The sequence below is a fragment of the Citrus clementina genome, unplaced genomic scaffold (assembly GCF_000493195.1).
Source record: "Citrus clementina cultivar Clemenules unplaced genomic scaffold, Citrus_clementina_v1.0 scaffold_9, whole genome shotgun sequence".
Lineage (NCBI taxonomy): Eukaryota > Viridiplantae > Streptophyta > Magnoliopsida > Sapindales > Rutaceae > Citrus > Citrus x clementina.
The window spans coordinates 20,256,127-20,272,896 of NW_006261964.1; the positions used below are offsets into that span (position 1 = coordinate 20,256,127).

Sequence of the window (16,770 nt, forward strand, 5' to 3'; positions counted from 1 at the left end):
GTGTAGGGGCCGTCTCCATTGGGATCGAAAGCAATGCTCTCAGGACCCAGAGCACCAGTGACTTGGATGATCTTGCTACCTTCCAGATTATTATTGGATCCTTCTATGCACGGCGCACAGAAGAGGTTTCTCAGAGTAGTATTTGTTTGGTTGATTGATATAATTACAGAGACTATTGCTATTACTATTGCCGCAGATACTACAATCTTTTTGTTCCTGTTCATGGCTTCTTGGGGGCCGTTGCTGACTTTCTTCTTATCTCTACTGATTAAAAGACGAAGAGTTTCAATAATGAGGGGTATCTCTGTCTCCTTCTGTGGCTCCTAATAAATAAATTTAAATTGCTTGGAAACAGGAAGAATGTCTTTCTCATCATCGTCATTATTATTGTTTTCTACGGGGACAAATTATTTTGCACGATAGCTCAACGGATTTTACCGTATCAATTGAATAGCAGTACAGCACCCATACTCTTTTTATTACTGTAATTAGAAAAAAAAGAAATCTACACTTTAAAATTTAAAGAAATGATTGTGTAGCACTATAGCTCGTGTTTTGTATAAGAGATATCAAGATTCTTTTTTTATTAAAATATCTTTTAATTTTATTAGTTTAAAAAAGATTAACTCCAACATTTTATAATAAATAAAAATATAATATTAAAAAATGTAATAATATATAAATTTTAAAATTATTTCGATATTGAGAAATATTTTAATATTGTACAACGTTATATTATTTTAAACTAAATTTTATAATAAATAAAATATAATATTAAAATAACAATATCTAAATTCAAATTATTTTCAATATTATATAAAAATAATTTTAATATTATTAACAAGTGAAATATATATTATTAATAAGAATAATAATTTACATTAAAAATTTTTATACATTAATTTTTTTTAATATTACTAGTCTATTGGACACATTAAACTATTTAAATTATATCTATATTTATTTAAAAACTTTAAAATTAATTTATTTAGATACTATTTACTAAGGGTATTGTTGTCAAAAAAAGGTTTTGATGTTTCTAATTGAAAGTTTAAGGGTTTATATGACTATTTTTTCAAACTTTAGAGTATAAATGTCATTTTCCCTTATTATATTAACACACATGTTAAAAAGGATGTTAAGAACATCCGCCCACCTTGACTCAAACAAGATTTGGGCGATGTAGGCTGAGTAATACCCTGCCTAAGGATTAAGGCCAACTGACCTTAGAATTCATTTGATAAGCCCGAGGTCTAGCTAAGAACCCAAGTTTTATTAAAAAATTATAAAATATATAATAATTAAATAATTATATTTATTTAACCCACCAATCATATACGTTTAAAATTTTAAACATTGAGAGTTAATATTTTCAAACCCAATTTCGTTAAAATAAAATTTAAAAGTCGTAAAATTGTATAATAAATTAAAAATATACATATGCAATATTATAAAATATAAAATCTAGATTTTTTAAGTCTAGATTAAAAAGTTGGCTCAACACTCAATTTTTTAAGCCCAGTTTAGGTGTTTAAAAATTATGTCCGGGGTAGATCTAGGCATTGCCATACTTGGGACTAGACCAAATTTTTACTAACCCTATACATTAGTGTGACTCAAACCTAACACTTGAGTCGCGAAAAAAAATCACTCCTAGCTGTCAAAACAAAAACATAGCCTCAAGCATAGTTTTAATATGTATTGCTTATACATTTTGATAATATTTTAAAAATTACATTACATTATAACTAAATTAGTTAAATTATATAAATTAGAGATGCGTATTTATAACACTGTAAGATGTGAAAAAGTTCATTTATGGCATTATAACCAAGTGAAGAAAATTCATTTAAATCGTTGAAATAGTTGAGTCCGCACATGAGAATTTCTAATATAAATTAGTACTAGGTGTTAGGCGTGCATATGGATTGATTGAATTGGGTTCGTAAAAACTAAATCCAATGCTACTCATGATTGATTGAGTTGAGAAAAAATTAACAAAAGTCAACCCAATCTAACCCTTAAATCACTAGGTTGAGTTAGGTTGAATTGATTAGGTTTACTAAAATTAAAAAATAAAAAAAATCAAATATAAAAGAAAGAAAAATATCTGTGATATTCAAAATCAAATTCAAATAGTAAAACAACACGTTAATTTTTTATCATAATATTAAATATTGTCCATTGTATCAAACATCTATCGATAAACAACTGATATTATGTTTGAATATCTACCAACTTACTTTTAGTGAGAATTCAGATTTGATCTTTAAATTTTGTATCTAGAGAACTCAATAAATGTCAGGTTTAATAGAGAGATTAAAAAGAGACACTTTTATAAAAGAATAAGGTTTCAAAATCAAATTTAATCATTTAAAATTTAATACTTGACAATTAACATTTTTTTCTTTATGATTATTTTTTGGTTGTTAGGTTGGGTTGAGTTATAACAATGCATTAGAATAAACCCAACCCAACCAATTCATTGATCAGGTTAAAAAAAGTAACTCAATCAACTCATTATAACCCATTCAATCCATCTAAATTTAATTGGATTGGATTAGATTAGATTGAGTCAATTGAGTTGGATGTACCTCTACCTGGTGTGTTAAACGATAATTACCGATGCACATATTATTAATATTTGAGTAGTGCTACATGACCCGAATTATTTATCTCAAAAAATTATTTCAAATGATGTGACATTCATCAATTAGTTAGTGAGGATAAAATAATTTATTCACTTGGATCTTGTAAATAATTAGCAACTAATTAATGGACGACATATATATTTGGAATGAAATTTGGGATAAAAAAATTTAAGACGTCTATCATTACTCCTAATATTTAGGAAAAAATTGACGGTTGGATTCACATCATCTGCTTCCAAAATTTTCCACGAAAAATCAATTGTGGATGCTGTGGCCTGTGGGTATAGGTGATTCAGCCTTGGGGAAACAAGAAACACAAGCCCAACCCTCATGTGATTTAGCCTAATTTCAATGTCATTACAGAGATGAGTGGACTGTTGGCACCCTCCATTTATGTCTTAAAAACCCGTTTGCATAATTACAAATATATATAAAAAGAATATTATCATAATAGACAAATAAACAGAGATAGTCTAATTGAATTCGGAAATGATTTCATCTGAAACTCTTTTATACTAACTTGCAGTTTTTTCACATCGAAAGAGAATAGGTGAAATGGGTAAAAGTATCTTATAACATTTTCAAAGAAGAAATCTTTATGACACATTTTTGACGTGGTACAATTTCTTTTGGTACCAAGAACGTTAAGCATACAAAAGAGTAGATTCTCCAATTTCCACCATTTATGAGGATGATAAATCAATTTTATTCCAGATGATTTGTTGTAAGTTTTGTGAATCTCATAACCAAAGGATCCTTAGCAATCACCCCTTCTATTTGGATAATCAAAACTAACATCAGACCAATTAATTTACTCATATAACAATTGAGAGGACATCTCTCAAAGATTCATATTAAAAAACATTGAAACAAATTCTCCTTTTTAATTATATTCATTGTGAATATCGAGAGAAAAATATATAAGACTTTGAATTATAAGTAAATAATTGTTTTTTTTTTAAAGCATTAGTTTTGAGCCATAAGCCTATATGTAGTCAGTTCACTCACATGAAAACAAAAAATTCAAAGAAATCTTGTTCGTGGGAGGGTGAACAGTAAGAGAGGGGTATCGAGAGTTTTTTTTTCTTACAACTTCACATATGATTTGGTTATTGACTAAACATACAAAATATAATAATAATAATCGTAATAATAATAATAATAAAGATAAGAAGTTGAGAAAGAGACGACGAGACTTGTAAATGCGTTTTACAGTATCGGATTAGTTTTTCAACTTACAAAGGTGTTAAAAGCAATTATACGATGTTTTAAAGTTTATAGTGGTGCTTATTTAGTAGAGGGTTTTTTAGAGGTCATTATATGGAGGTGTGCCAATAGCACCGCGATTTAGCCCAATTCTTGAATGGAATCAAGACTTGTAACTCTCATGTGATATTGCACATGCTTGTACTATCGTTACAAAGAGAATTGAGCCCATAGAGGTCAGAGGATGGGTCTGGGGCTTGGGGTTAACCTCCAAAATTATTATTATTATTTTTTTCTGAGAGAGGTCCAAAATCGATTTCCATGCTCTTATTTTAAGTTTACAAATTATTTATAAAATATCGACAACTTTAATTGAACACTTTATTTTAATAAAAAATTATTTCTAAAATATCCACACTTACTTTATTGTGGAGGACAAGAGTTCATCTAAGTACTGTAATTAAACAAATTTCCGTGAACAACAATAACTTAAACTCCAGTTTCTTTAAGTTAATTTTTATGATTCTTATGCTTCATTAATTTCTGTAACAGCTAAGTTACATAACCCTCTATTTCTCTACTCCTCCCTCACAACTTTGTAATCAAGCGCTTTCTTCAACAAACCATTTGGTCTAAACTCTGGAAATTGATGATGCTCCAGAGTCCCTCCAAACCTCACGTGCTTTGTTTAAAAATAAAAAAAAAACACATGAAAATAAAAGTAAACTCAAGAAAATAATACAAGTACCTCCAAAAAGAATTATAACTCCAGACAATAGGGGTTAAAAAAATTGAAGCAACGTGTGTGTCCGAGTCACAATAATGGACACTTGGCGAACCCTTTAGGATAATAAATTTATCTTGAGACTTGTTTCTATAAGCCGGGTATCACTCACAATTTTAGACACATGAAAACTTTGATAACTTTACTATCCCATTAAATTCTCTCTTTTATTGTTCTACTTGCATACTTTCTCACAAATCCTAACTTGAGCTTTAGAGTGTCTTTACAAGTACATCTCCATGCATTTTCATTTAAACTCTTAGGACAGAAGAGTAAATCCAATTAGTGAAGGTAAAAATCAGTCCCTTCACAAGCAAAGAAAGGTTACAAAAGCCTCGATCAAGTGTTCTCTAAATAAAACCCCTTGATCTGCAACTTGACCAGGTCGAATCGAATCCACGTTGCGGAAGAAGATGCAACAAATGGCAAGTGTCAATCATAAGTTTAAAAACAATAAAAAGAAGTAGGGCTTGGAAGACAGCCACCATTAAGTATGTCAATTTAGAATATTTCAATACATCATTTCTCAAATAGTTAATATGATATTGTAAGATTCCTGCTTATTCTCTTTTACTATACTTTATTGTAAGAATAATTCTTCATGATGCTCATCCTCTTTTACTATTTTATAATTGGCTGTCAAAACAGGTAGAATTTTCCAATTATTTAAAATATAATCACTTTCCACATGAAATCCCACTTACCAAGCCAAGTCCAAACAAGGAAAACTAAAGAGAAAATCAAATAATTGTTTTATGCAATAGTTTCGTACAAATAAGTTCATATTTCACGAGGCGATTCAGAATCTAAAACTTCACATTGTGAAAGTTTTAAAGTTAAAAAAAAAAAAAACCTTTATGTTAACTAATCCGTTAAAAAAAAAAGGAAAAAGGCCTTTAGATACCCACCATTTGAGAATAATCCAAAACATAGATTTTTCTTTTCCATATTCTGGTGACGAGTTGATGCAGCTTAAATGGTCTTTTCTAACAGACCCTCTCTTTCAATGACTATCACACCTACGAAATTCAAACAACAATAGAAGAAGACGAAAAAAAAAAAGTTAGCTTTCAGTAAATGTTTAACAAACAAAAACAACTTTAATTTTGCAAAAGGAAATCAATAAATTCTTATGCATGCTTTGTCTAATCAAAGACAGAGAAATTCCGAATCTAAAATCTCAAAGATTAAACATAAATACGTAAATACGATAATTTTTCACAGTTGGAAAAAAAAAAGACAGCTAAATACCAAAAATAAAAAGAATCTAGATGCATACTTAACGTTTAATAAATTGTAGACGCAATTAATTTTAACTCCTAAAAAAAAATATACAATACACTACGTATCTAAAAAGAAATTATTGAAAAAAGAATTCACAATTAATTGAGATTTGTTTGGGAACTTTTTGTCAACTGATGAAGACATGAACCGCAACTTTGAACAGTTTTTAGAATAGAGAACAACAAATTAAACTAATAACATTCATTTTAGCTTAATGTGTTTGGGATGAAAAAGGGAGCAAAAGTTAATGTAGTCTTAGGCAATTTTTTTAGGGACTAATAAAATTTTATAGACATTTAAAAAATTAATTTTTTTTATTTTTTGTGACAATTTTTAAAATATGCCTTTATTTACAAAAAAAAAGAATTGATACCAGAAAAATAAATTTAATTCTTCTTTAAAATATAGTTATATACGTCCATATATTATTATTTGCCGAGCCTTCTTTTAATGTGTCAAAAAATTTATCTATCTTGACAATCCATTTTTATTAGACCGACTTATGTATCGCTAAATTACATGATAAATTTTGTTTGTCTTATCCAAAATCGAAATGAAAGAAAAGGGTATTTTGGCCTTTTTGAAAAAAACTCTTAACAGCTGTGATGAAACTACAGGACAGAGGTCTTTTTCAAAAAATGTAATGACCCCCTCCCAGGATGAATAAAAAGCGCCAACCCGTAAGCGCGTGGTTCCTCAAGTGAACACTAGTTCTGCTAAATCTCTCTGCCAAATATCTTCCAATCCGATTTTAAAAACATCTGAAAACATTTTCCGATGGCCGCCGAGAACAAAACCGAACTGCCCTCTGGCTCTGTTGATGGGATCCCCAAAGACGCCGATGAGTCTGTGAAGGCCGCGAAGTGGGGTACCACCGGAGCTTTCCCTTTTGAAGTCGCCACAAGGGCTCCCAATCGGTCCGATGCTCTCAAGACGGTCTCTGATATGCTTGAAAGCAGAGGGGTCAAAGTTGTTGGCCAGAAGATTGAGAAGAATGGTTCGATCTCGATGAATTTGGAGTTGCCAGATGGCGGTGAGTCGGAGATCGTTGTTGCCGATCAGCATCAGCCGCCTCCTAATTCTGAATTGGAGATCTGGTATAAGAAAGGCATCGGCTTCTTGAAGGCTCGCATGGTCATTGAGTTTACTGGAGAAGACAAGAAGGAGATGCTGGTCAAGCTGTCCAATCTTCCGCCTGAGTTTGAGAAAAAGGATGTGGAGATTGAGGTTGAAAAGCGCGAGCTGGTTTTGAAGCTGATCACTGAGCTTGAAGAGAACAGGGAGCTCGTGAGGTCTGAGCAGTTGCCAGTTGATGCGACTGGGAGTGCGGTCTCGACTTTTATGGAGGGTCGAACCCTCGTTCTCAAATTTACTCTTGAGAAACCGAAGCCGGAGGAGAAGCCCAAGTCAATAATCTCAAAGATTTGGCGATTTGCAAAAGGAGCAGTGAAGAAAGCAGGGCCAGCCTGTGTGGCTGTGGGTGCGAAGATGGGTTTCGATGAAATGAATAATGATGAACCCAACGCCGAGCCCGAGGCCTAGCAAGAGTGAAAGTACGGTGCTAAATTAGCTTCCATACGCCTCATGCTGTTGTGTGTTAACGTTTAGGAGGTTTGAATAAATTCTAGAAGAGATATAGCTGTTTGTTTGTTTTCTATATTAGGAAACGTTTTTAGTGTTTTTTCCTTCATTTCATTTGAAAGAACTTGTTTTACGCAAAATAGAGAGAATTTGTGGATTGTCGTCGGTGTTAAAGAGCTTGTTTTAATGCACTTTGATATATTCGCTGTTTTGGAAATGATGAGATTAGGCATTAATCATGATTTGATTTGATTTGATTTGTGGTAGTGAAAACTCATTTGAAACCATAATAGTTAAAATGTTTTTGGATTTTCGTGCTAGCTCTGTAATCTCTGTGTGTCATTTATTATTGATCGATTGTTTTTACCGAAAGATTGAAGGTAATGTAGACCGTATAAAGGGCAACGATGCCAGATATGGTCAGGCTATGATGTACCCGTTGCCCCGTAACCCTGAAAAATTTTATTTTTGCGCCTTGTACTTTGTCTGAAATAGCTTTGATTTGGGAGATTTTGCCTACAGGTGAAGATATAGCGATGAGTACTGATATTCAAAGCGAGCCAGCCGACCAAATTTGCTGACAAACCAGCAAAACAGTACCCTTTTTCGCTGGCTCTCATTCACAACCGTTTTCAGCCAGCCAAAAACGGGACTGTTTTGCTTGTTTGTCAGCAAATTCGATCAACTGACTCGGTTTGATTATCATTTTCCTATAAAGGTAGTCTTGATAATTGCAGTTTGGTGCATTGATTAGTCTTACATATTAAAGGTGGTCTGCGAACCCGCTGATATGAGAGTTTGAGGATAATGATAAAGGTTTGCAACGTGCGATTGGGGTTGCTAGGACAGGTCTGTCAGTGTCTTCATGGCGAAGGAGCTGTTTAAGGTTTAAGTTGACTTTTGAGGCTCTCGAAGCTTGTATAAGTGTCAGGTTGGTTGCAAAGGCTTATAGGCATGAAAAGCTATGTCTTTAAGGTAGTTTTGAGAGTGGTGGCTACTGAAAATTCATTGGAAAATTAGCTAATATATGAACCAACGGATTATATTGTTGTACCAGTTTGTTGAAGTCCATGAGATTGAAATTAGGGTTTTTGCAGGTTTGGTCAAGAATTGAGGGCTGTTTCTTCATCAAGGACAAGAGTTTTATATATGGTAGAACGCTAAAGGTATAAGATGGTTAAGGAAAGTTTTGTGTAATCGGTGAAATATCTGAACGAAAAGTGGGGGAAGACCTTTGTTGATAGGAATCATATCCCCATATGGTAACTCAAAACCTAATGGCAGTTTTGTGTAATTGTTGAAATGTATGAACTAATACTGATGGAATACCTCCATTTATAAGTTTAGGAGATGAACCTATAAGATAGCTTGAAACCTAATTAAGCTGCAAGAGGTAGGGATATGGGCTAGTAATCATGATTTTCATTTTCTCTATAATGATAGGTCCCGATCAAATACAGAAAAGCAATGCCTGATATTTGTTCAGTTTATGGTATGAACAACCAGTATTTGTTTAACTAATTTTTCTTCCCCTTTATTCGTCTTGGTTGCTACTTATTTATACAGAAAAACATAAAGGATACTACTAACTTGTAGCCCAAAATCTTGGCTCCAGCCACATCAAATCCTTATTAACAACTAGATAAAAACAAAACAGAAAAATAAACTAACTTTTCCGCAACAACTTGGACGTAGACTTTTACTCCAATATCAATTCCTCCCGTGCTCTTGTTCCAACTAACTCGCATGAAAGAGTTACGTGGGAGAATGATTGCATGGTTTGCATGGGCATGGTTTGCATGGTCAAACAAAGTCCACAAGCTTGCTGCTAGGCTTTGAAACTCTAGCTGACCTCCTTGGTTGTCTAACAATGCCCCCGCCAGGAAGAGAACCCTTGTCCTCAAGGGTCATAGATGGAAACTGCTGCTGGATCACGGTTAAATCTTCCCACGTAGCCTCCTCTGTCGGCAATTTGTTCTTTAACTACAGCATAAATTATGTAGAAGTCTAAACTGCATTCTGCATGCATTGATATTTTTCTTTGGGATATTATGTAGTAGCTATAGATATTTTGCATTACCTTTCATCTTTGTGCTAGAAATTGGATTTCACCGAATGAATGCAATAAGAAATTATTGTACTTTGATATTCTGTTTTGGAAGGGATGAGATTGGACATTAATCTTGATTTGATTTGCGGTTTGAAAACTGATTTCAAACGGAAGTAGAATTAACATGGCTGGACAGTTTAATACATGATCATGTTAAAGTTAGCCAATTGCCCTGACTCTTTTATCCTTCTGCACTTATGAGTCTAAAGCCATGTCATTACTCTACTGGGTTAAATTAGATGAGTTTCACTGCTGGGTTTCTTTATTCAGTACAGGATCGAGAGTGTTTAGTTACCAGTCAAGCTACATGCATACATATGGTTTGTGTTTTTTAAAGTGGAGCCTTCTTTGAAGATAATGACAGTACAGTCTTCTTTGACTGAAAGGAATTGCATGTTCTTCCACAACTTTGGTGTATGTTAAACTTTCAATATCCATTGAAGATAACTACAAAATTAAAGGGGCTGTTTGAAGAGGTACATAGTACTTGCTAGGAAAGCATCCATTTAAACAACAGATTGGTCATACTCTAAAGCTAACTTAATTAAAGGATGGGGATTGACACTACATAATCTAAGGGTGTATTTGTCTCTACACTTATCAGACTCCCTAGCTTGATCTTGATTTTGAGTTTTTAAAGAATCTTACAATGATCCAATAAATGTAAAAATCCTAAACAAAGAAAATAGAAGAAGAAGACGAAGGGTAGATTAATTCAAAAAAAAGAAAAAGAACTGCATTAGTAAAATATTTCCGGCCCTTTAATCCTAAAGTTTTATTTAGTTTTAAATGACTCGCTTGATTTCTCCATCATTTAAAATCTATTTGAACCCAAACTATAAGGAATAAGGATAATTATTGCGAAAATGGGCACATGCGCACATTCTTTAAAACTTATTTTATATTCATGTTTCCAAATTCAAAGTAACGACAAGAAGAAACCAAAACGACGAGGAAGAAAAACATGCGAAAAATTTCGGAAAAAACAAGAGAAGAACGTGCTTAATGAGTTCAATCGAAAATTTTTAGGTTCAATAAATATATTTATGGGTGTAAAAGAAGAATATAAATATTTATTTAATAAGATTTAGTAGCAGACGGTCTTGATATTTACGAGAGTGTGTGGAGGAAGATAATAATTTTTAAAAATTTATCTCTATTTTGTAAAGTAAAAGTGTTCAGGCCCCACTATAAAAAAATCAAGGTACAAATTATTTATATCTTATTTCAGTGAAGCTGACGATCTCCTGCTCCATCAATCGGAATTCATAGAATAATTGAATAATAATTTAATTACGTTTATCTTAAACAAAGCGTTTTACATATTGGACTCATATGAACGCGAGATTATATATTGAAGCATGTGTAATACATAATCCAAGGAAAAAGAGACCGACAATCTCCAGTAAACCTATGCTCTGACCTGGAGCCCACCATTAACAATTATGTGTGTGTGTATATGTTAGTAAAAATTGACGTATATGGGCGTAACTCATCTCGTCATAGTCAAAACCTAACCTAAATTAATTTAATAGTTGAGGCCTGTCAAATGTTTATATTATTAGTCTAATTACTATCTTCAGCTAACTGTTAATGGGTGAGGGTTGTTTCAAATTTATATTAGTAGTGCAGTAACTATCCTGAGTCAATTTGGGATAATATCCTCAACTCCGTTATGTGCAAGTAGAAGCGGACTTAAAATTTTAATCTAAAAGATTTAGTACTAAAATAATTTTAAAACTTTTAGTAGAGATGATGAAGGTGAAAAATGATGGCAACATGTCGATAGCAGTGACATCCATAAATTAAGAATTAAAGACTTAAGGCGATTTTGGGTGAAAAACTAAAGTTTTTTCATTCTGATCAAACTAGGATTAGAGAAGAAATCCTCCTTTTTTAGTGATAAAAGGTGCTGAGAAAAAGAAGGATATATATTAAATCTTTTCAGAAAATGAGAAACGTAAAAGATAAGTAGAATAGTATATATTATACTCACAAACATACAAATAATAACTAACATAAAGGATTTAGAGATATAAATGATTTGCTTAAATAATATAAATGAAAAGTTGTTAATTAGAGTATGAAAATCATTATAAGAGAAAATTTGGAAATAAGTCGAGGTATGTGGAGAAATTTAAATCATTTAACTAATTTTAGTTGTAGAATGGTGATATCGGCACACGTCTAGTGTCCTTTTAAAACCCTTGTTAGTTTTCTTCAAAATTTTTCCAGTAAGTAAAATCTGCCTTAGTGCAAACTACAAAGCGGCAAAAGGAAGTTTGAAGACCCACTTGCAGTTACCTCTTTGCCAATAACAACACTGATTTACACCGATTAAAATAAATTATCTTTGATAATCTATATGCAAATACGAGGGCCCAGCTGTCTTGGCACTTGGGCTAATAACCCAGGTGTTTTGTCTTCGTTCGAAGTTGCCGTTAGAGCTTAATCCAACGGTTGTTTAAGAAATGGTTAAAAGTTGAACTTGTATGGGGTTACCGTATAATTCTATAAACATATGTCATTAATTACAAGCAGAGATTTCATTTACAAAGAGCATTTGAAGTGCGTATTTTTGAAGATGGAACCCATGAATTTATTGTTGAAACAATAACAAACTTTATGCCCTTAATCGTGCATTTCCAAGCAAACACATATTTTAGATAATTTCGAAATTTACCATGATCTCCCATGAATCTGACCTTGGAAGCTTGTTATGGAGCTTTACCGAGTTGTTACAAGCTTGATCTAGCTTCTGAATTCCGTTTCCCTTGCGTCAGCTCAAGGATCGGCTTGCTTCAAGATTTACTGTACATACACACACGGGAGACGAGAGGGAGAGGGAGAGGGAGAGAGAGAGAGAGGTGCACTGCACACATGCCACTGATTTCTTGAACAGTAAACTTCCAATGGGCTGAAGTTACTTAAATACAGTGGTTGAGCGCAGGGACCCCTCATGTGTTAGTACAAAATTGCCCATCCCATTATGGGCTAAAATAACACAATTAAGGATATACTTGTCCATAATATACTACTGTACAGGGTATGTCAAAATTAGACTCATTAACTCCATATTTGATCACTTAATAAATGAGTCTGTCAAAATTGATCGACAATATTTGACTTTAGTCACGTATTAATTTGGTAAAATATAGAACATAATTAGAATGATTTATGTCAGTCCACATAATGTGAGAAATAAATTTAACAATCTCCCACTTGGACGACAGAAATCAGTCTAATGATAAATTTAAAATAAAATAATATTTTGAAAACAACCGAATTAATCAATATGTGACTATAACAAAAGATCAAATACAAGCAATCACCCAAAACATAAATAAGTCCAAAATGTGCCATAAATATCAAATCATATGTGCACCGACAGGATGCTCTATATAACAAGACACCTATAAACACGTGACCATGTAGTAGTATACAAGTATAATTATGGAAATAACATGACAATGTGATCAACATGCTCATTTCCATAAAGTCCATATGTCTAGCAAAATGAGACAAAAACAATATGTCTCCTAGACCATTGCTTCGTTATAACCATAATGAGACTCTAGCAAAATGTCTCGAGAAGCGAGCTTCCATTTTCATCATAATGAGACTAATACCAAGATGTCTCATGGAAGTCGTGCTTTCTTATGATCATAATGAGACTGAATCAAAATGTCTTCAGAAAGCACACTGAAGCTAAGTCATAATGCTTCAGTCTTTAATGTCCATATTGAGACTAAGCAACATGTCTCGGACCATCGTATCCTCATTCTATACATAATGCCATACGCAACCAAATGTGTACATAATATATGGCATATCCATATCACATAACAATATGCATGCATGATAACAAAATGAGTAATGCATAAGCTCATTTAAGTTGCAACTCATAATACAAACCAGAACTCCCACTGACTTAGCATATATAAGTGGATTCAAATAATCCCATATGCGTTACATGCTCCCTAAATACTTTTGGAGCTAAAGCTTTAGTAAGTGGATCGGCTAACATGAGTTCTGTAGGGATATACTCTACTGATACACAAGATAGAGCAATTTTCTCTCTCACAAACAAATATTTAATATCAATGTGCTTGGAACGTGAGGAACTCCCTGTGTTGTGAGAAAAAGAAACAGCCGCAGAATTATCACAGTATATCTTTAATGGCCTCGGAACGGCCAATATACAATCTAGCCTTGTGATAAAATTCTGCATCCATAAAGCATGACGTGTAGCCTCAAAACAGGCTACATATTCTGCTTCCATTGTTGAAGAAGCTATGAGTGTCTGCTTGACACTTTTCCATGATACAGCTCCTCCGGCCATCATAAAGATGTAACCTGATGTGGATTTCTTGTCTTCCAAGCACCCTGCGAAATCAGCATCAGAATATCCAACTATATTCAAATGGTCAGATTGCTGATATGTCAATACAAAATCTTTAGTGGCTTGAAAATATCTAAGTACTTTCTTTGCAGCCTTCCAGTGTTCAAATCCAGGATTGCTCAGGTATCTTCCTAGTACTCCCACTGGAAAAGCAATATCAGGGCGAGTACAGACTTGAGCATACATTAAGCTACCCACAACGGATGCATACGGGACTGTTTGCATTATAGCTTTGTCTACATCATTATCGGGACACTGAGACTTGGAAATTTTGTCACCTTTCGAAATTGGAGCTTTCCCAGGAGCACAAGACTGTAAATTGAACCTTCTCAAAATGCGATCAATGTAAGTCTTTTGGGACAAACCTAAAATTCCTCTAGATCTGTCACGAAGAATCTCTATCTCTAATACATAATGGGCTTCACCAAGATCCTTCATGTCAAAGCTGCATGACAACATTTGTTTTGTCTCAAGTAACAAATTAGTGTCATTAGCAGCGAGCAAGATATCATCCACATAAAGCACCAAAATGATATACTTGCTCCCACTGACTCTCAAGTATATACACTGATCAATGGCATTCTCCTGGAACCCATAAGAGGTGACAATATCGTGAAATTTCAAATACCACTGTCTGGATGCCTGTTTAAGTCCATAAATGGACCTTTTAAGCTTACACACCATGTTTTCTGTACCAGTCTCAACAAAACCATCAGGTTGCACCATGTACACATCTTCAGACAAGCTCCCATTGAGAAAAGCTGTCTTCACATCCATCTGATGCAATTCTAAATTAAAATGAGCTACCAATGCCATGATAATACGAAAAGAGTCTTTGGTAGAAACATGAGAGTAGGTTTCAGTGTAATCAATGCCTTCTCTTTGACTGAAACCCTTAGCCACAAGCCTGGCCTTGTACCTCTCTACCTGATCTCTGGCATCTCTCTTGGTTTTGAAAACCCATTTGCAACTAATTGGCCTGCATCCATCTGGTAACTCAACTAAATCCCAAACCCCATTATGATACATAGATGCCATCTCATCATGCATCGCATGTAGCCAAGATGAAGATTCTGAACAACTGATGGCCTCTTGAAAGGTAATAGGATCAGATGAAGAGTCAGCATCAAAATCATGTTCTTGCAAGTAAACAACATAATCATCAGAAATTGCAGGTCTCTTGATCCTCTCTGATCTCCTCAATGGCACATCAGTACCATCATCCTCTACAATCATAGGCTCCATATCATGATGAAGTTCAGGATCAACAGAAGAATCATCAATATGTGGTAATCCCATCGCAGAAGTCGGAAAAGATGGAATAGGCAAAACCACACGTTCTTCTCTCAATGTCAGACTGCGAGGCTCAGAACTCCCACCATTGTGATCATCCTCAAAATAAATGGCACGATCAGACTCAATGATTCTAGTAGTGTGGGAAGGACAATAAAATCTAGAACCCCTTGAGCCGATACAATAGCCAATAAAATGACCACTAATTGTTTTCGGATCAAGTTTCCTTGATTGTGGATTATAGGGCCTCACTTATACTCTGCATCCCCAGACATGAAAATGACGAAGACTCAGTCTCTTTCCTGACCACAACTCATAAGGAGTTTTGGGCACCGATTTACTAGGTACCTGATTCAAAATGTAAGCTGCAGTTCTTAAGGCTTCACCCCACAGAAAATCTGGTAAGGTGGAGTTACTTAGCATACACCGCACCATGTCAAGAAGGGTACGATTTCTCCTTTCTGCAATTCCATTCTGTTCAGGAGTCCCGGGCATTGTATACTGGGCTTCTATTCCACATTCCTGAAGAAATTTAGCAAAAGGTCCAGGATTACGCCCAGTTTCATCATATCGCCTATAGTACTCACCACCTCTGTCTGATCTTACTGCTTTCATTTTCTTGCCCTTTTGGAGCCTTAAAGGCTTAAAACACAGATAAAGATTCAGACTTTTTGGCAAGAAGTTCAACATGACCATAACGGGAAAAGTCATCGATGAACGTGATGAAGTACTTATAACCTCCAATAGCAATAGGAGTAAATGGCCCACAGATGTCTGTATGTACCAACTCCAGCACCTGTTGACTCCTCTGAGTTCTCTCTTTTCTAGTTTTGGCAGTAAGTTTGCCTTTGATACAATCAACACAAGTGCCAAAATCAGAGAAATCCAACTTATGTAGAATGCCATCTTTAATAAGCCTCTCCATCCTCTGTTTAGAAATGTGACCTAACCGTTTATGCCACAACATAGAGGAATTTTCATCAACCCTGGCACGATTAGAGCTAACAACATGCATAACATGAGCATTGGATGATGATTCAACAGCACGAGAAAATAAATCAATCATATATAAGCCATCATAGAGAGTGCCAGAACCAACTAACTCTGAATTGCGGAACAAGTAAACTTTTCTGTCACCAAAATGAAAAGTATAGCCACATCTATCCAAAATAGATACAGATATCAAGTTTCTCCTAATAGAAGGAATATAAACCGTATCTAACAGATCCAAAACATAGCCTGTGGCTAGATGTAGTCTGACAACTCCTATGCTTTCAACTTTGGCTGTCACTCCATTGCCCATGTGAACTATCAACTCCCCTTCATTGGGCTCCCTCCTGCTTCTGAATTCCTGTAAGGAATTCGTTATATTAATGGTTGCACCAGTGTCCAACCACCAAGTATCAGAAGGAACATCAATGAGATTAGATTCAAAGCCTACAAAAGCTACATGAATACC

General features: G+C 34.1%; 1 protein-coding gene across 1 annotated transcript in view; it reads right to left on the minus strand.

Annotated features, from left to right (window-relative positions):
* Positions 1-389, minus strand: part of LOC18032091 (protein STRICTOSIDINE SYNTHASE-LIKE 10) — an 8,386-nt gene extending 7,997 nt beyond the window's left edge. The window contains exon 1 of the mRNA XM_006421054.2: positions 1-389. Coding sequence (XP_006421117.2) covers positions 1-224 — 224 coding nt within the window. The 5' untranslated portion in view covers positions 225-389.
* Positions 390-16,770: the final 16,381 nt, after the last annotated feature.